The sequence below is a fragment of the Pseudophryne corroboree genome, chromosome 6 (assembly GCF_028390025.1).
Source record: "Pseudophryne corroboree isolate aPseCor3 chromosome 6, aPseCor3.hap2, whole genome shotgun sequence".
In the NCBI taxonomy this organism is placed as follows: Eukaryota; Metazoa; Chordata; class Amphibia; order Anura; family Myobatrachidae; genus Pseudophryne; species Pseudophryne corroboree.
The window spans coordinates 89,269,446-89,290,397 of record NC_086449.1 but is presented as its reverse complement, the minus strand read 5'-3'; the positions used below and the strand labels follow the sequence as shown (position 1 = coordinate 89,290,397).

The following is a 20,952-nucleotide window of genomic DNA, read 5'->3' as shown; positions in this document are numbered from 1 at the left end:
AGCACACGGGGGGTGTGACACGGTGTCAGCACACGGGGGGTGTGACACGGTGTCAGCACACGGGGGGTGTGACACGGTGTCAGCACACGGGGGGTGTGACACGGTGACAGAACACCGTGGGGGTGACACGGTAACAGAACACGGTGGGGGTGACACGGTAACAGAACACGGTGGGGGTGACAGTGACAGAACACGGGGGGGGGGTGACAGTGACAGAACACGGGGGGTGACACGGTAACAGAACACGGTGGGGGTGACAGTGACAGAACACGGTGGGGGTGACAGAACACGGGGGGGTGACGGTGACAGAACACGGGGGGGGTGACGGTGACAGAACACGGGGGGGTGACGGTGACAGAACACGGGGGGGTGACGGTGATAGAACACGGGGGGGTGACGGTGACAGAACACGGGGGGTGACGGTGACAGAACACGGGGGGTGACGGTGACAGAACACGGGGGGGGGTGACGGTGACAGAACACGGGGGGGGGTGACAGTGACAGAACACGGGGGGTGACGCGGTAACAGAACACGGTGGGGGTGACAGTGACAGAACACGGTGGGGGTGACAGAACACGGGGGGGTGACGGTGACAGAACACGGGGGGGGTGACGGTGACAGAACACGGGGGGGTGACGGTGACAGAACACGGGGGGTGACGGTGATAGAACACGGGGGGGTGACGGTGACAGAACACGGGGGGTGACGGTGACAGAACACGGGGGGTGACGGTGACAGAACACGGGGGGTGACGGTGACAGAACACGGGGGGGGGGGTGACGGTGACAGAACACGGGGGGTGACACGGTGACAGCACACGGGGGGTGACACGGTGACAGCACACGGGGGGTGACACGGTGACAGCACACGGGGGGGTGACACGGTGACAGCACACGGGGGGTGTGACACAGTGACAGAACACGGGGGGGGTGACACAGTGACAGAACACGGGGGGGGTGACACGGTGACAGAACACGGGGGGGTGGCACGGTGACAGAACACGGGGGGGTGACACGGTGACAGCACACGGGGGTGACACGGTGACAGCACACGGGGGTGACACGGTGACAGAACACGGGGGGGTGACACAGTGACAGAACACGGGGGGGGTGACACAGTGACAGAACACGGGGGGGTGACACGGTGACAGAACACGGGGGGGGTGACACAGTGACAGCACACGGGGGTGACACGGTGACAGCACACGGGGGTGACACGGTGACAGCACTCGGGGGTGACACGGTGACAGCACTCGGGGGTGACACGGTGACAGCACTCGGGGGGTGACACGGTGACAGCACACGGGGGGTGACACGGTGACAGCACACGGGGGGTGACACGGTGACAGCACACGGGGGTGACACGGTGACAGCACACGGGGGGTGACAGTGACAGAACACGGGGAGATGACACAGTGACAGAACACGGGGAGGTGACACGGTGACAGAACACGGGGGGTGACAGTGACAGAACACGGGGGGTGACAATGACATAACACGGGGGGGGTGACACAGTGACAGAACACGGGGGGGGGTGACATAGTGACAGAACACGGGGGGTGACAAAGTGACAGAACACGGGGGGGTGACAGTGACAGAACACGGGGGGTGACAGTGACAGAACACGGGGGGTGACAGTGACAGAACACGGGTGTGACAGTGACAGAACACGGGGGGTGACAGTGACAGAACACGGGGGTGACAGTGACAGAACACGGGGGGTGACAGTGACAGAACACGGGGGGTGACACGGTGACAGCACACAGGGTGGGTGACAGTGACAGAACATGGGGGGGTGACAGAACACAGGGGGGTGACAGAACACAGGGGGGTGACAGTGACAGAACACGGGGGGTGTGACACAGTGACAGAACATGGGGGGGTGACAGAACACAGGGGGGTGACAGTGACAGAACACGGGGGGTGTGACACAGTGACAGAACATGGGGGGGTGACACGGTGACAGAACACGGGGGGGGTGACACGGTGACAGAACACGGGGGGGGGGTGACACGGTGACAGAACACAGGAGGACTTGGTACAGCGAGAGCTAAAGATCTCTCCCCCCAACCTGAAAACAGTCTGACGCCACTGCCCGCACACACAAATACACACACACACTCTCACATATATATACACACACAAATACACACACACACACACACACACACACACCACACACACACACACACACACACACACTTTCTCTCACTCACTTTTCCCATTAACTTACTGATCTGGCTGGCAGTGGCAGGAAGGATGGATCTGCAGCAGTCTGGCTCTTGTCCCGTGTAGCTCCGCCCCCTGAGGTCCCGTGTAGCCCCGCACTTTCATCGACACGTAGCCCCGCCCCTTTTTTATCTGAACACCGCCGTTGTCACTGGGGAGTCTGGAGACGGGAAGAGGAGGCTGCTACAACGCAGCAGCAGGGGAGGGAGGCGCCGCTGGCAGCTTGGAGGTACTGCAGTGCAGAGCAATGACAAGCAGCTCAGCTGGTCGGGCCGCTTGTCATTGCTTGCTGGTGGGAGGCAGTGGGCCGGGCAGGATCGGTTTGCGGGCCGCATCCGGCCCGCGGGCCGTATTTTGCCCACCCCTAGTTTAGATAGTCATGCACGGATCAGTGAGATCCGTACATGCTTATCTGTGTAAAGGGGTGTGAAAGTGTTATAAATCAAAGAAAAAAATTGCGTGGGGTCCCCCCTCCTAAGCATTACCAGCCTCGGGCTCTTTGAGCCGGTCCTGGTTGTAAAAATACAGGGGGGGAAATTGCGTAGGGTTCCCCCATATTTATACAACCAGCACCGGGCTCTGCGTCTGGTCCTGGTTCAAAAAATACGGGGGACAAAAGACGTGCTTTTTAAACCAGCACCGGGCTCCACTAGCCAGAGAGATAATGCCACAACCGAGGGACACTTTTATATAGGTCCCTGCGGCCGTGGCATTACCCCACCCCCCCAACTAGTCACCCCTGGCCAGGGTACCCTGGAGGAGTGGAGACCCCAACGGCTAGGGGTGGCTGGTGGGGGGGGGGGGGGGTCAAGGCTGTCCCCCCCCCCCCCCCATCCGTGGGCGGTGGATGGGAGGCTGATAGCCTTTGTGTAAAAAATTGAATATTGTTTTTTTGTGGTAGAACTACAAGTCCCAGCAAGCCTCCCCTGCAAGCTGGTACTTGGAGAACCACAAGTATCAGCATGCAGGGAAATAACGGGCCCGCGGGTACTTGTAGTTCTACTACAAAAAAATACCACCAAAAAAACATAACACACACACCGTGAACGTTAAGCTTTATTTTACATACATGCACACTTACACACTCACATACTTACCTATTGTCCCACGGAGCCCCTCGGTCCCCTTGTCCCGTAGAATACACGGTGAACCTGTGAAAAGATGCCCAAAATACTCAACTATTATCCGGTGTAGTTCGGTCCTCTTCAGTCCATGTAGCATCCAGGGGGTTAAAAAACAAACAAACCGAAAAAACCCGAACCCTCGCACTAAAGGGGTTCCATGTTTACACATGAAACCCCTTTTCCCGACTGCCAGAACCCCCAGTGACTACTGTCACTGAAGGTCCCGCCAGCCAATCAGGGAGCACACATCATGGCGCTCTCTTGATTGGCTGTGTGCTCCTTGCCTGTCAATCAGGCTTAGCGCAACGGCTAGAATGGAGGATAGCGGTCCTCCATTCTAGCCTATGATGGCAACTTTGCGGTCTGCGGTTAACCGCAGAGTTAATTGGGGTCACCCTCAAGACCGGACGCAGAGCCCGGTGCTGGTTGTATAAATATGGGGTGACCCTACGCTATTCCCCCCCTTCCCCCTGTATTTTTACAACCAGGACCGGCTCAAAGAGCCCGAGGCTGGTTATACATAGGAGGTGGGACCCCACGCAATTTTTTCCTTTGCTTTTTAACACTTTCACACTACGCATACTGTACACAATGAAGCCCGGCTGGATCAGTGAGATCTGTGCAGGGCCACAGATCTCACTGATCCGGCCGGGCTTCATTGTGTTAATGTCCGGCAGTGTTTTACTAATCACTCCCATAAAACATTGCCCGAAAATACGAATCACATCGACATCAGAAAAAACGAAAATAGAAAACTCGGCAGCTTAGTAAATTACTGTAGATGGATTCAAAAAGTTGCAGTAAAATACGACCGATAAAATTCGAGATCAAACTCCCTAAAAATCGGAACAAACACGAATATTAGTAAATATACCCCATGGTAACTGTTTCTATTCACTTTCAGCTCAGCCTGAGTTCACAGACTGCCCTGAGAATGTCATTTGGATTGCGGGGAAGGAAAACCGTTTCCATTGTAAGGCCAAAGGATATCCATCTCCTACAGTGACCTGCAAGAAAGATGATGTTGAGTACAATACAATGCAGAAATACACATCATCAAAAAATATGTCTGGAAATTACCACTGCAGAGCTGAAAATTTTAATGAAACTTCAAAGACAGTAACAGTAATTGTGGAGTGTAAGTATCTGCATGTGGGATGCTGAGTAATCATCGGAGGAGGGGCAGTGATTGTGTAGTGTAAGGATTGGTATGTGGGATGTTGGGTAATGATGGGGTGGGGAGTTGCAGTGACTGTGCAGTGTGAGGATCTGTATGTGGGATGTGTTGGTGTATGGAGTGTGCTACTGCGCTTCCTCCATAATGGTCCATTAGTAAAGCGCATTTACCTTTTACCAAGATTGCTGCCATTCTTTAGCCTGCGTATGCAATGTGCCATATTGTCATTGTGTTTGAGCGGCGCAGAGGGCTCTAAACAGCTCTGTAGTTCTGAATCCTGCATACATAGATGCACAGCGTGCATATATAAATGTGAACACTACTGTACCCAATCTGTGCACTACAATAAATAATGCTCCTGTTAAATTCTATCCGACTTGCGTGTCTAGAATAATACTTTCCTCCATGTGTCTACTATTGACAATTAGTACACTTAAGTCAATAGCATGTTGGGTAATGATGGGGGAAGCAGCAGTGACTGTGCAGTGTCACCATCTGTATGTGGGGTGTTGGCAGAGCCGGTCTTAGGCATAGGCAAACTGGTATGCTTAGGGGCTCCAGCAGCTTCTGATGATTAAAATGATATGCGGCATGCCTATATTCTGTTTATGACTGCGGCTGTATCTGCATACAAAATGCTACGTTGCAGTGTATTCCTGGAAATCACTGTAATGTAGCATGCAGATACAGCCGCAGTCGCACACAGAATATAGGCATGCTGCATATCATTTTAATCAGCAGAAACTGCTTGTACATCCTAGTCACATAGTAATGCAGATAAGATGCATTTTCATAAACAAAAGGCGCCCGACGTTAGCATAGCTGCCAGCTGACTCATGCCAGGCATCTCCTGCAGAACTAGCGGCGGTGCTAGGGGGCAGCAGCCAAAATCTTGCCTAGGGCATCATATTGGTTAGGGCCGGCTCTGGGTGTTGGGTAATGATGGGGGCAACAACAGTGACTGTGCAGTGTCAGTATCTGTATGTAGGATGCAGGACAGGGCCGTCTTTTTGTATGGGCTCAATGGGCTCTTGCCCAAGTGCCCCAGGAGTATAAGGGCCCCCTCTTTCCAGAGGTACCAGATTTTTGAAAATCGGCCCTGGGGAACCGGAGATATCTGACTTGAAAGCAGTGGTCCCCAACCAAGCCTAATTGCTTTTCCCAGCCTGATATCTTGGGTTTTGTCTGACAGAGTATTTCTGAGGGTATGAGCCAAAAGCTGCAACTCTCCCCTATTGGTGGACACTGGCAGCTTGTCTCTTCTATGCCCGGAACCAGAGATATCAGCCTTCAAGCAGCTTGTCCCTGCTCCAGCTCCACACGCCTAATATGCAGTTTTAGATTTTCGTTGGTGAATTGCTTTGGCTCCTGAACTCTGATTCCCAAGTCCCCAGAACCTTCTGAAAGGTGGGACTCTCTAGTTTGTTATCACATTCAAGGCTAAGATATATATTTCCAGAAACATGAAATATCTGCAGTCAAGCAAGCGGCCCTCCCACCGTAAAATGATAAATATTAAGCCCACGCCACTATCCACCCCTCCCCTACGTATTACACACCCCCTACCACTCTGGAAGTCATGTACCAGGACCCCTTCATTCTGCCCAATGCCCCCTTCTACAGTTTAGCCCCATCTGTGCAGTAAAGGGGTAATTAGCAGAAATTACTGTTCCAGGTCCCACATGCTGAGCGGAAGATAGAACACCCCCTACCACCCATGGGACATCAAAGCTGCCGCTGATAGCACCCCCCACTCCTACCGCTGGAGGATGGGTAGGGGCCCAGTGCATTGCTGTGCCCAGGGGCCTACACTGCTGTTAAGATGGCCCTGATGCAGGGTAATGGTGGGGGCAAGTAGCAATGACTGTGCATTGTCAGTATCTGTATGTGGGATGGTGGATAATGATGGGGGCAGTAGCAGTCACTGTGCAGTGTCAGTATCAGTATGTGGGATGTTGGGTAATGATGTGGGCAATAACATTGACTGTGCATTGTCAGTATCTGTGTGTGGGGTGTTGGGTAATGATGGGAGCAATAACAGTGACTGTTTAGTGTTAGTATCTGGTGGGGTGTTGGGTAATGATGGGGGCAGTAGCAGCGTTTTGGGTCATGGTGGGGGCAGCAGCAGTGACTGTGCAGTTTCAGTATCTGTATGTGGGGTGTTGGGTAATGATGGGGCAATAACAGTGATTGTGCAGTGTCAGTATCTGTATGTGGGATGTTGGGTAATGATGGGGGCAATAACACTGACTGTGCAGTGTCAGTATCTGTATGGGTATGTGGGGTGATGGGTAATGGTGGGGGCCATTGCAGTGACTGTGCAATGTCAGTATCTTTATGTGGGGTGGTGGGTAATGATGGGGGCCATAGCAGTGACTGTGCAGTGCAGTATCTGTATGTGGGATGTTGGGTAATGATGGGGGCCATAGCAGTGACTGTGCAGTGCAGTATCTGTATGTGGGATGTTGGGTAATGATGGGGGCAGTAGCAGTGACTGTGCAGTGCAGTATCTGTATGTGGGATGTTGGGTAATGTTGGGGGCCATAGCAGTGACTGTGCAGTGCAGTATCTGTATGTGGGATGTTGGGTAATGATGGGGGCAATAACAGTGACTGTGCAGTGCAGTATCTGTATGTGGGATGTTGGGTAATGATGGGGGCAGTAGCAGTGACTGTGCAGTGCAGTATCTGTATGTGGGATGTTGGGTAATGTTGGGGGCAGTAACAGTGACTGTGCAGTGTCAGTATCTGTGTGTGGGATGTTGGGTAATGTTGGGGGCAGTAACAGTGACTGTGCAGTGCAGTATCTGTATGTGGGATGTTGGGTAATGTTGGGGGCAGTAACAGTGACTGTGCAGTGTCAGTATCTGTGTGTGGGATGTTGGGTAATGTTGGGGGCAGTAACAGTGACTGTGCAGTGCAGTATCTGTATGTGGGATGTTGGGTAATGTTGGGGGCAGTAACAGTGACTGTGCAGTGTCAGTATCTGTGTGTGGGATGTTGGGTAATGTTGGGGGCAGTAACAGTGACTGTGCAGTGTCAGTATCTGTGTGTGGGATGTTGGGTAATGTTGGGGGCAGTAACAGTGACTGTGCAGTGTCAGTATCTGTGTGTGGGATGTTGGGTAATGTTGGGGGCAGTAACAGTGACTGTGCAGTGTCAGTATCTGTGTGTGGGATGTTGGGTAATGTTGGGGGCAGTAACAGTGACTGTGCAGTGTCAGTATCTGTGTGTGGGATGTTGGGTAATGTTGGGGGCAGTAACAGTGACTGTGCAGTGTCAGTATCTGTGTGTGGGATGTTGGGTAATGTTGGGGGCAGTAACAGTGACTGTGCAGTGCAGTATCTGTATGTGGGATGTTGGGTAATGTTGGGGGCAGTAACAGTGACTGTGCAGTGTCAGTATCTGTGTGTGGGATGTTGGGTAATGTTGGGGGCAGTAACAGTGACTGTGCAGTGTCAGTATCTGTATGTGGGGTGTTGGGTAATGATGGGGGCAGTAGCAGTGACTGTGCAGTGTCAGTATCTGTATGTGGGGTGTTGGGTAATGATGGGGGCAGTAGCAGTGACTGTGCAGTGTCAGTATCTGTATGTGGGGTGTTGGGTAATGTTGGGGGCAGTAACAGTGACTGTGCAGTGCAGTATCTGTATGTGGGATGTTGGGTAATGATGGGGGCAATAACAGTGACTGTGCAGTGCAGTATCTGTATGTGGGGTGTTGGGTAATGATGGGGGCAGTAGCAGTGACTGTGCAGTGTCAGTATCTGTATGTGGGATGTTGGGTAATGTTGGGGGCAGTAACAGTGACTGTGCAGTGTCAGTATCTGTGTGTGGGATGTTGGGTAATGGTGGGGGCAGTAACAGTGACTGTGCAGTGTCAGTATCTGTGTGTGGGATGTTGGGTAATGGTGGGGGCAGTAGCAGTGACTGTGCAGTGTCAGTATCTGTATGTGGGGTGTTGGGTAATGATGGGGGCAGTAGCAGTGACTGTGCAGTGTCAGTATCTGTATGTGGGATGTTGGGTAATGTTGGGGGCAGTAACAGTGACTGTGCAGTGTCAGTATCTGTGTGTGGGATGTTGGGTAATGGTGGGGGCAGTAGCAGTGACTGTGCAGTGTCAGTATCTGTATGTGGGGTGTTGGGTAATGATGGGGGCAGTAGCAGTGACTGTGCAGTGTCAATATCTGTGTTTGGGATGTTGGGTAATGGTGGGGGCAGTAGCAGTGACTGTGCAGTGTCAGTATCTGTATGTGGGGTGTTGGGTAATGATAGGGCAGTAGCAGTGACTGTGCAGTGTCAGTATCTGTGTGTAGGATGTTGGGTAATGATGGGGGCAGTAGCAGTGACTGTGCAGTGTCAGTATCTGTGTGTAGGATGTTGGGTAATGGTGGGGGCAGTAGCAGTGACTGTGCAGTGTCAGTATCTGTATGTGGGGTGTTGGGTAATGATAGGGCAGTAGCGGTGACTGTGTATCAAACAGTGAAGAGTGGAGAAGTTGACCATTGGAGAAGTTGCCCACAGCAGCCAATCAGCATCGAGGTAGCATTTATCAAGTACATTCTATAAAATGATATGTAGATGCTAATTGATTTCTGTGGGCAACTACTTCACTGTTTTCACTGTTTGATACATTGCACGCACAATGTGGGTTGGATAATTACTGGGGGCAGTACAGGACCATCCTAACAGCATAGTAGACCCTGGTCAAAACAATGCACTGGGGACCCTACACAACCATTCACAGGAACTTATTAAAAGAAAATTATAAAATGCTCCTCCTGTAATCCTGCACCTTCTCTCCACATGCTTCCATGCTTTGACTGGTGAATAGCGCCAGTCATCCATCATGCATGCATGCTGACAGCCTTTCACTATCTGGCTGCAGGCTGGGAGGCAGGTAGAGAATGCTACCCCACTGCTCTTATTGTGTGATCACGACCCACCACTGAAGAACCCTAGAATTGTGGGGCCCTGGGCCCAGTGTGTAGTTTGTATGCAGATGGCCAGGAAGCTGTATGGTTGACAATATTGGAGGACAACATCCGGACAGCTGTCTCTATCTTGATCACAGTAGGCGGCGTTATGTCAGAGACTCTGACACCACCCACTAGGATTACCGCAGTGCAAGTCACATGACTTTTCAGTGACACACACACTTACAGCAATGTAGACTAATGTGTGTGTGAGTCTCCTTCCCGGGAGTAGGGCACAGTCTGTGGGCGATCACACGTACACACCCCTCCTCTACTAGCCCGCACTTGTGGTTTACATGCTGCCGGCGCACAATAGCCGCATCCCTGCTCCACCTGAGAAGTTAAAGACTTCCTTGTGCAGGTCTCTCTCAGGGGCATAGTTCTCACAATCCCCAATTTTAATACGGATGTGATAAATGTTTTTGCTAATATTGGCAATGTGAAAATGCATATTGTCACTCAAATTTACTAAAATCCTCTTGCCAGGAGATGGGCTGCAGTAAGAGCTCTTTCTGGCGGGGAGACGGAAGTAGTATGGTAGTGTAACACTATCACACTGCTCCCTGGTTCCAGCTGCCAATGCACATGCATCACTGTGGCTGATGTAGATGGCTCCCTTCCTGTACAATTTTGCAAATTGGAAGCCCATAGGCTCTATATCGTAGAACCATCTGTAGACGGCGTTAACCTGTTGCAATCTGGAGCTTGGAAAATTTGCAGCCCTTGCGGATGAAAATGGAGGGACCTCTGCAGCTATTTGCTGTGATCTTCCATAGTACATATGGGGGTTACTTAAAAAATGACTGTTTTCCAGAACTATACTGCAAATATTTAATGATAACTAGGCCCCACAATCTGTACACACTCGCTGCGTACAGCTTTAGAAAAAGGGGGTGTTGCAGGACTGATTGCTTTGATATCCCAGACCAGACATCAGCAACCCGAACCTTGCACGCACATGACCTGTGGAAATCCACTGGAAGGGGAGGATCATCTGCATACAACTTACTATTAAATCTTTTCTAGAAAAGGAGTGTTTGGGGAACATGATAAACGTATGAGGAGGTATGTGGGGAGCTCAGTGGGGCGTTTATTGTAGCATGCGACAAGGTCGGTGTGGTATTTTTTGTGGTATGAGGGAAGGTTGGTGTGGCATTTGATTTGGCATGTGGAAAGTTTGTTATGACATTTATTGTGGCAGGTGGGAAGGTTGATGTGGCATTTGACTGAAGACAATGATCCCACGCTTACCATGCCCACTTTGGCAAAATTCGATATGGCGGTCTACCGCAGCATAGGCATGTTACGGGCTCCATAGCTTTACGCTACACCTCTGCTCTGAGGCAGTACTGGCAATGGACGGTCTTCCTCTTTATGGTAACATACTCTATCTTTATTTTCAGATGAGCCCGAAACACCCAGCATCATAGCTCAGCCATCAACATCAGTATTTGAAGGCGCAAATCTGACACTGACCTGTGACGCAGATGCTGTTCCCCCTCCTACTTACAGCTGGCATACTCCAGCAAGCCAGGTTACTTACCTGCATGACAACCGGACCATACAGATCAGGGATGTAAAGATCTCTCATGAGGGCTATTACATGTGCATAGCACAAAACAAACATGGAATTGAGATGATGAAACAGAAAATTGCTGTGAACAGCGTAGTCATAGGTAAGTCTCTCATTTCTTCAAGCCTTCAAATTGGCCTATTTAAATGCATCTTGTTCATACACTAAGAGAAAATTACATCACGAAGACCCAATATTTGCCTGTGACTGTAACTATGCCCATGAACTGTTATCTTCACAGAAACATAAAGCACAAAGAGAACTGATGGGAGTGTTATGTAATAGGTTCTGAGAACCGGCTTGATTTTGTCAAGTTAACTGATAAATTTAAAGTGGAAATTAGATAAAAGCTGGTTTTGTTTTACATCAGATTTACGCTTTCAATTTAGTGGTGAACTGGCCATAAATAGCTCTGGTCCTTAATCTCAGAATCTATAAAATAACTCACATGGGTTACACAGATGGTAATGATTTATCACTAACCCACCCCGCGCTAGTAGACACTGAATAAAAAATAATAAGAATATATATATATATATATATATATATATATATATTACAATACAAAAGGTACCCAGGGGCGCTAAGTGAAAAAGGAGCTGCACCTCAAGAAGAACCTCCTGTTAGGCGAGGCTCAAAAATAACAAATAATATACAGATCTGAGGGAGCTAGAACATAGTACTGTTCATCATATTAATGTATAATTAACATAAGAACAACTTCATAAAAACAATTGTGGTATTACTATTTATTGTTATACATAAAACATGACATCAGCACAATACCATAGAGATAAATCTTATCTAGTTAGTATTAAAAGAGTGAAACAGTTCTTTGTCAGTATGTCACATAGATGGAATTGGTATTCAAGTGAACCTTTCTTAACCAGCATGTAGCAAAGATGGATACGTTTTTTTCAACCAACTTATCCATCTTTACTACATGCTGGTTAAGAAAGTTTCACTTGAATACCAATTATCATATATGACTTTCATGAATGCTTAGCAATAGGTATGTCTAGTGGGACTACAAGCACCAGCAAGCTACACTGCATCTGTTAATTATCATATATGACTTTCATGAATGCTTAGCAATAGGTATGTCTAGTGGGACTACAAGCGCCAGCAAGCTACACTGCATCTGTTAATTATCATATATGACTTTCATGAATGCTTAGCAATAGGTATGTCTAGTGGGACTACAAGCGCCAGCAAGCTACACTGCATCTGTTAATTATCATATATGACTTTCATGAATGCTTAGCAATAGGTATGTCTAGTGGGACTACAAGCGCCAGCAAGCTACACTGCATCTGTTAATTATCATATATGACTTTCATGAATGCTTAGCAATAGGTATGTCTAGTGGGACTACAAGCGCCAGCAAGCTACACTGCATCTGTTAATTATCATATATGACTTTCATGAATGCTTAGCAATCGGTATGTCTAGTGGGACTACAAGCGCCAGCAAGCTACACTGCATCTGTTAATTATCATATATGACTTTCATGAATGCTTAGCAATAGGTATGTTTAGCTTATTAATCATTAGCAGATTTAAGCAAACTTTATTTTTTGCATTTGGGGAATGTGTGATGGTTTCATACCCCCACACCATTTGTCTGTGTAAGTTTTATTGCTTTAAATGGGTGATGGGCTAGGGGTGGGTCCAATCAATCAATGTGCTTACATACACATGTTTGTTGCTCTTTATATTAGCTTGTAGTCTAGCTGAAACAGCGTAGCTGATTCAGTGTGGGGTGAAAGCTTTCAAAGGGAGAAACTTTCTAAGGGTGTCATCTGTGACTTTTACTGGACGGAAACTGAAAGGAAGCACCATCAATTGCACACAAAAAAACAACACAAACCCCCAATACTTGGACTGCAGCTACAAATGTTTGTTTACTCCTAATATTCTCCAAACCTCACTTATTTGGAAAACTATACATTCACTTTCTGCACAAACACCTGCATTGCAACTTCTACTCTGACCCTGCAAACACCTGGACAACAAATGGGTCACTGAGAAGCATATTTAATGAAGTAACACTGACTTGCAGTTTGCCAACACTGTGTAATTTTCCAACTAACATCAGCAAATATTTGATTTACTGTTACCTGTAGATAATAACGACAGTTTAACATTGAATTTATTTCTGCAAACTTCACTGCTCTCTTATTCAGCCACCACTCCTCCTCCTACTCTCATTTTGCTTCCACTATTTACCCCATCCACACTATGGCCAGGCTGGCAACATCCCTCATTAATCCTCGTCTTCCTATTCCTTTTTTCTGTCCCCTGTTACCACCTCTATCCCTCTCTCCCAGTCTCCTACATCTCATGCTGTCTCCTCTCCTCTGTCTGCCTCCCTTCCCCTCCTCTTCTGTTTCCCCACTGCAATTCACTTCTGCCCCTTCACACCATTTATACCCCAGCACTCAACCCTGCTCTCTCCCTCCTCTGCCTGTCTCCTCACCTCTCCTCCACCAGTATCATACTGCACTCCCTCCCTGCCTCACTCCTGCAGTCTCCCTTCCTAGCCAAGGCCCCAGCACCATCAATTCACCCTCTTTATCCCTTCCTTCCCCATCAAGCTTACCTCAACGCCATAGCAATCCAGATAATCTCATTCACATCTCTCCAACAAACTCATACCCCCTATCCTGTGCACTCTGGAATGCCAGATCTGTTTGCAACAAATTGACCCCCACTCACGACCTCTTCATATCCAACTCCCTGCACCTCCTGGCCATTACTGAAACCTGGATTACACCCTATGACACCGCTTCTCCTGCTTCTCTCTCGGCTGGGGGCCTTACATTCTCACACACACCCCGACCTGGGGGTCGTCATGGGGGTGGTGTTGGGATCCTTTTACCCTCAAGCTACACATACCAACTTATACCTCCAGAACCATCTCTTACATTCTCTACATTTGAGGTCCATGCAATTCGCCTCTACCAACCCACTAATCTTCGAGTTGCTGTCATTTACCGTCCACCTGGCATTTCCTCTAAATTCCTCGACAACTTTGCTTCCTGGCTACCTCACTTCCTCTCTTCTGACATTCCCACCATTATCCTAGGTGATTTCAACATCCCTATCGATAACCCTACAAAACCACCTGCCTCTAAACTCCTTAACCTCACATCTTCACTTGGTCTCTCCCAGTGGACCAGCTCACCCTCCCATGTGAACGGGAGCTCACTGGATCTGGTTTTCACTCACCGCTGTGTTATTTCTGATTTCTCCAATTCCCCTTTTCCCCTCTCTGACCACCACTTGCTCTCATTCAACTTATCTATCTCTGCTCCCCCATCTCTCCCTCCTAAGGCTACCATCACTAAGCGTAACATTGAGGCTATTGACACCTCATCCCTATCCTCCCTGTTTGACTCGCTTCTCTCTCCTCTTCTCTCTCTCACATGCCCTGAACAAGCCACATCTCTATACAATGCATCTCTTACTTCAGCCCTTGACTCTGTTGCTCCGCCAACCACTATTCACCCTCGCAGATCAACACCTCAACCCTGGCACACCAAATGCACCAGATATCTACAAAAATGCTCACGTACTGCCGAGCGACACTTGAGGAAATCACGCTCTCAAGCAGACTTCCTCCATTTCAAATTCATGCTCTCATCCTTCAGTGCTGCCCTTTCCCTTGCTAAACAATCATACTTCAAAATCCTCATCTCTACCCACTCTTCCAACCCACGGCGCCTCTTTGCCACTGTTAACTCCCTCCTCTGCCCACCACCACCTCCTCTCCCTTCCTCATTGTCTGCTCTTGACTTTGCCACTTACTTCACATCCAAGATTGACTCCATACGTCAGGACATCACATCCCACCAGTCCAGCAACCAGCCACCACCCATCCTTTGCCACCCCTCCCCTACCCTCTTACCAACTCTGACATCTTTCTCCCTAGTATCTGGTGAGGAAGTCATGGCCCTCATACACTCCTCCCCCCCCCACAACCTCCCCACTCGACCCTATCCCCTCCCACCTCCTTCGCTACCTCTCCCCTTCTGCCTGTTCCCATCTTGCCCACCTTCTCAATCTCTCCCTCTCATCAGGCACTGTCCCCTCTGCCTTCAAGCATGCTCTTGTCTCCCCTATTCTTAAAAAACCTACCCTTGATCCTAACACTCTCTCCAACTATCGACCGATCTCTCTCCTCCCCTTTGCCTCCAAACTTCTTGAGCGTATTGTCTATAATCGCCTTACTGCCTTTCTTTCCTCTCACTCACTGCTTGACCCATACCAGTCTGGTTTCCGCTCTCTCCACTCCACTGAAACTGCCCTCACAAAAGTCTGCAATGACCTCCATGCCGCCCAATCTAAGGGCCACTACTCTCTGCTTATTCTTCTTGACCTCTCTGCTGCTTTTGACACTGTGGACCACCCTCTTCTTCTGCAAATCCTTCACTCTCTTGGTCTACGTGATACTGCCCTCTCCTGGCTGTCCTCCTACCTCTCCGATCGTTCCTTCTCTGTCTCCTCTCATGATGCTACCTCGCCCCCACTTCCACTAACTGTTGGTGTCCCCCAAGGTTCTGTTCTTGGGCCTCTCCTTTTCTCTCTCTATACGTCCTCTTTAGGTGAACTCATTAGTTCTTTTAATTTCCAGTATCACCTCTATGCTGATGACACTCAAATCTACCTCTCCTCCCCTGATCTCTCCACGGCTCTCCTCACTCGTGCCTCTAACTGTCTTTCTGCTATCTCTTCCTGGATGTCCCAGCGCTTTCTTAAACTCAACATGTCTAAGACTGAGCTGATCATCTTCCCACCCTCCCGCACAACCTCACCTCCCACAATCTCATTATCCATTGATGGCACGACTATCTCCTCTAGCCCCCAAGTACGCTGTCTTGGTGTAATCCTTGACTCCTCCCTCTCCTTCAAACCACACATTCAGCACCTCTCACAAACCTGTCATTTTCATCTCAAAAACATTTCCAGGATCAGACCTTTTCTCACCCAGGATGCCACTAAGATCATTATTCACTCACTGATTATTTCCAGACTGGACTACTGTAATCTCCTCCTAACTGGCCTCCCTGACAATTACCTCTCTCCACTCCAGTCTATCCTCAATGCTGCTGCTCGGCTCATCTTCCTCACCAAACGCACTACATCCACCTCCCCTCTCCTACTAGCCCTTCACTGGCTTCCCTTCCCCTTCAGAATCCAATTCAAACTTCTCACTCTCACTTACAAAGCTCTCACCCAATCCTCTCCCATTTACATCTCTGACCTTATCTCCCTTTACTCTCCCACCCGTCCACTTCGCTCTGCTAATGCACGCCGCCTCTCCTGTCTCCTGATTACTTCCTCCCACTCCTATCTCCAAGATTTTTCACGTGCTGCTCCCTTCCTTTGGAATTCTTTACCTCTCCCCCTCAGACTCTCCACCTCTCTACAAAACTTCAAACGGGCTCTCAAGACCCATTTCTTTACCAAACCCAGCCAAATCTCATCCTAACCCCCTGTTCCATGCTCTCTATGTACCCCATCTGTGTCACCCCTGTCTGTCTACCCCTACCCCTAGAATGTAAGCTCTCACGAGTAGGGCCCTCTTCCCTCATGTGCTCACCCTTTTCTTCTTTAATAATTCTCAACTGCCCAAATCACAGTTTTTGGGCCACCTGGAACTTATATCTGTCATTTACTGGTGTAGTTATGCTTAGTTACCCTGTACTTGTCCAAAATTGATTTCAACTGTAAGTCACTGTTTTGATTATGTGCATATGTACTCTGTAATTGGGCGCTGCGGAACCCTTGTGGCGCCATATAAATAAATAATAATAATAATAATAATAATAATCTATGTGACATACTGATAAAGAACTGTTTCACTCTTTTAATACTAACTAGATAAGATTTATCTCTATGGTATTGTGCTGATGTCATGTTTTATATATAACAATAAATACCAAAATTGTTTTTATGAAGTTGCTCTTATGTTAATTATACATTAATATGATGAACAGTACTATGTTCTAGAGTCCTCAGATCTATATATATATATATATATATATATATGGAAGATAGCCGGCACTCTCTCCTAAACGATTTTCACTGCCCCGGTGCCTTCCAATAGGGTTTTTCAACCAAATGCAATGTACATAAAGGGTGGCACTCGTGGGTCTTTGTAGTTACCAATAAATGGACACGCTGGTCACAGGATTATAATCCTGTGACCAGCGTGTCCATTTATTGGTAACTACAAAGACCCACGAGTGCCACCCTTTATGTACATTATATATATATATATATATATATATATTTAAGGGTTAATTCTTGGTTAACTCATTAACTGTGGCCACAAGCTCTGTTCATGCACCCCTATTATCTTAAACCTGTGTCAGCTGCCTTTCAGTAATTTATCAGCCAGTGTCAGATGACTAGTGTACCTTTAAAAGCCATTGAGTTCATGGCAGATACACCTTAAACCAAGTAGGCATTTTTGCAGTTATATTATGTGTGTTACAGTTGCCAGGTTTTAATTTTGGTGATTTTGTGATAGTGTAGGACCTGCATGAAGGTGGGGTACCTTGGCGAGCGGTGTGCAGGCTTCCGTGCATTGGCCAATTCACTAACTAAACCCCCATCATTTATTCATTTATTCCTAGATGTTGTGAGGATAAGTGAGCTTATTTTGGTGAGTGCTGAACTTTCTGTTTCTATATATATATATATATATATATATATATACACACACACACATATATATACATAGGGGGTCATTCCGAGTTGTTCGCTCGCTAGCAGATTTTAGCAGCATTGCACACGCTAGGCCGCCACCCTCTGGGAGTGTATCTTAGCTTAGCAGAATAGTGAACGAAAGATTAGCAGAATTGCGAATAGAACATTCTTAGCAGTTTCTGAGTAGCTCCAGACCTACTCACAGATTGCGATCAGCTCAGGCCGTTTCGTTCCTGGTTTGATGTCACAAACACGCCCTGCGTTCGGCCAGCCTCTCCCCCGTTTCTCCAGGCACTCCCGCGTTTTTTCCTGGCACGCCTGCGTTTTTCTGCACACTCCCAGAAAACGGCCAGTTTCCGCCCAGAAACACCCGCTTCCTGTCAATCACACTCGGATCACTTCAACGATGAAAATTCTTTGTTCGGACGTGAGTAAATCTACTAAGTTTTGTGTTAAAATACTTAGCGCATGCGCACTGCGTACCATGCGCATTCTAGCCTTAATCGCTCCGTTGCGAAAAACGGCAACGAGCGAACAACTCGGAATGATCACCCTAGATCAAAATTTGCTCCGGTAACGTATAATCCATCTATTAAAACTTTTTCTAGATTAGTGGTTCAGGAAAATATAATGGGACATTTTCAGTATAATAATAATAATAATTTACCTCTAGAAGAAAAATCAGTCTTTGACTGAAAGAACAGACATTATAATACATAGGACTACGATTAATAAAAGCAAAGACAAAAATACTTTTTTTGGAGCACTCATTTATGATGAAGAAATGTAAAATATGAGTGTTATATCAAACATAACCTTTATTAGTTCCCTAAGATAATATTGTCATATCATAAATTACATCAAAAACTTGATTGCCTTTTGAACAAATAAGGCTTAAGATAAAAGAGAAAAATACTCAATATTAATTCACATTACCCTATTCATAACACAATTTATTTTATTTTATATTTGGCTCATTAACCATTTACAAATAGAACTTTTTTCAGGCAGAATGCGCTTCATCTCTTAAATGGTGAATTAGAAACACAGCAGCACAAGAGGTCTAATCAGCTGTGAATCGTGACAGCTAATGTCCGTGATTGGATCGTGACTCTGTTAAATTCATCTCTGGAGACTTGTAGAGAGAGGCTCTCGTGAACAAGCCCAGCGGTGAAACGTACGTAGAGAACCGACGTCATTGGTGACGCCATCGCGGTACTGCCCCTTCTGGAAATGGGCGACTGAGCGATCGCTGCATGTGGGGTAGCAGGGACGCTAACAGAGGGACTGATAACAGCGCTTTACAGATGTCCAAGGATTGGTAACTATACACTGTGCAAGCAGCCACCTGGACTCAATCACTGTGCTACTTACTTTTCCTATACCCTCCTCCTCCCCCACCTTAATTAGGAATTCTTAGTGGTACATATTTATCATCTGCACAGAAAATACTTTTTCCTTTAAGCCTTGTACTACAGCATATATTATTTGTTACAAAGTATGAATATTAACCCAGGAGATATTTTTTTTTATAAACATTGGTTACTTGTAACTGCTTTTGTGTTCTTTTTAAAAAAAAGAGAGTGTCCAGTCTAGACACATGTATCTAATTACATATTTATCTTATCTACTCATAGCTTTGATCCCCGGCACCTAATATTGTGCTACTTTCTGTTATAAATATTTTTTCTAAAATTAGTTATTTCTGAGAGCCCTAAAAAATAAAATAAAAAATGTATAACCTTAGGTGCTTTATTTAATACTCTGCATACAATATTTGGAGGCCACTTTTAGAGCTCAATATGCTTTTTCTCTTGCATTTTTCTACAATATGTGTCTATTTGATATTCAGCTACAATAATCTGATATTTCGAGTGATTTGTGTGACACATGAACATTGAACACTCTTTGATCGGATCTTTGTTTATTTAATCACAGAGCCAGCCTTGAGCTCTATTTGTCGGTCAGATTAATATTATGGTATTTTCCTAGTAATTGCTATTTATGGAATTTTTTGCTGCATACTAAAATCTTTGATTCAGCTCTGGGCTCTGTTTATTTTTGCACACTCACTTTTGTGGAATCAACAAATGCTTTCTATAAATGAGTAAACTGACCACTGTGCAACTAGAGCAATAGCTTCTAATTTGTTCTACTGACTTCCAATCTATCTCAGTTTCAACACCCTCTCATCTGGTCGATGGCTGATCTGGCTCAAGCCCGGCTCTTTTTCCAGTAAACTGCATGCCATCACAACAGAAAGCAGAAGTCTACTTCTCTTCTTTCATTTCTGGTAATTCATTAATAAACCAGAATCTGTCTTTCTTCTAAACTTCTTCCAAACACTCTCTCATCTGGAAAGCCTTTGGTCTGGTTTTTACAAAACTTGACCTACAGTATGCTGAGTACAGAAAGCAGAAGTGTCTATCTTCCTTCCATACCCTATAAATACCTGCCCACGACCACACTATCCTGAATATGCCCGATCTTGTCTAATTTCGGAAGCTAAGCAGGTAAGGCCTGGTCAGTACTTGGATGGGAGACCACCTGGGAATACTAGGTGCTGTGGGCAATTTTATAGGAGACAATATTTATAAACTTGGAGCCCAAGGCCCCTCCCCTGGCTATCTTTATCTTTGTAATTAATTGTGTTATAGTTCATCTAATATTTCCTAATTTCACGGCGATCAATATGATTCCTCATATTGTTAAAGTTTTATAGGACTCATTCAATGCACTTTAGTGATATTTTCACCCTAGTATATTTTTCTCTTTTATCTTGAACCTTATTTGTTCAAAAGGCAAATCAAGTTTTTTTAGGTAATTTATGATATGACAATATTATGTTAGGGAACTAATAAAGGTTAAGTTTTATATAACACTTATATTTTACATTTCTTCATCATAAACGAGTTCTTCCAAAAAACAGTCTTTTTGTCTTTGCTCTTAATAATCGTAGTCCCATATACAAAATATTTAGGAGCACCGCCAATAATATCACGGTTTCTAATTGATTCAAACAGTTTCAATATTGGTTTCTATAGGTAACATCATCATCTTTCAATAACTAGTGCAAATACATATTGTTTTCTTTAAAATTATAATACGTAGTGCTGATAAGGGAGGAGTGATTGTGATACAGGACTGAACAGCATATCAGGT

General features: G+C 46.8%; 1 protein-coding gene and 1 pseudogene across 1 annotated transcript in view; both read left to right on the top strand.

Annotated features, from left to right (window-relative positions):
* The window catches only part of LOC134936439 (intercellular adhesion molecule 5-like), a 65,065-nt gene that overhangs the window by 40,288 nt on the left and 3,825 nt on the right, over window positions 1-20,952 (top strand). The window contains exons 3-4 of the mRNA XM_063931466.1: window positions 4,258-4,491; window positions 10,905-11,177. Coding sequence (XP_063787536.1) covers window positions 4,258-4,491; window positions 10,905-11,177 — 507 coding nt within the window. The remainder of the gene's footprint in view (window positions 1-4,257; window positions 4,492-10,904; window positions 11,178-20,952) is intronic.
* LOC134937205 (5S ribosomal RNA) lies at window positions 20,245-20,362 on the top strand (annotated as a pseudogene).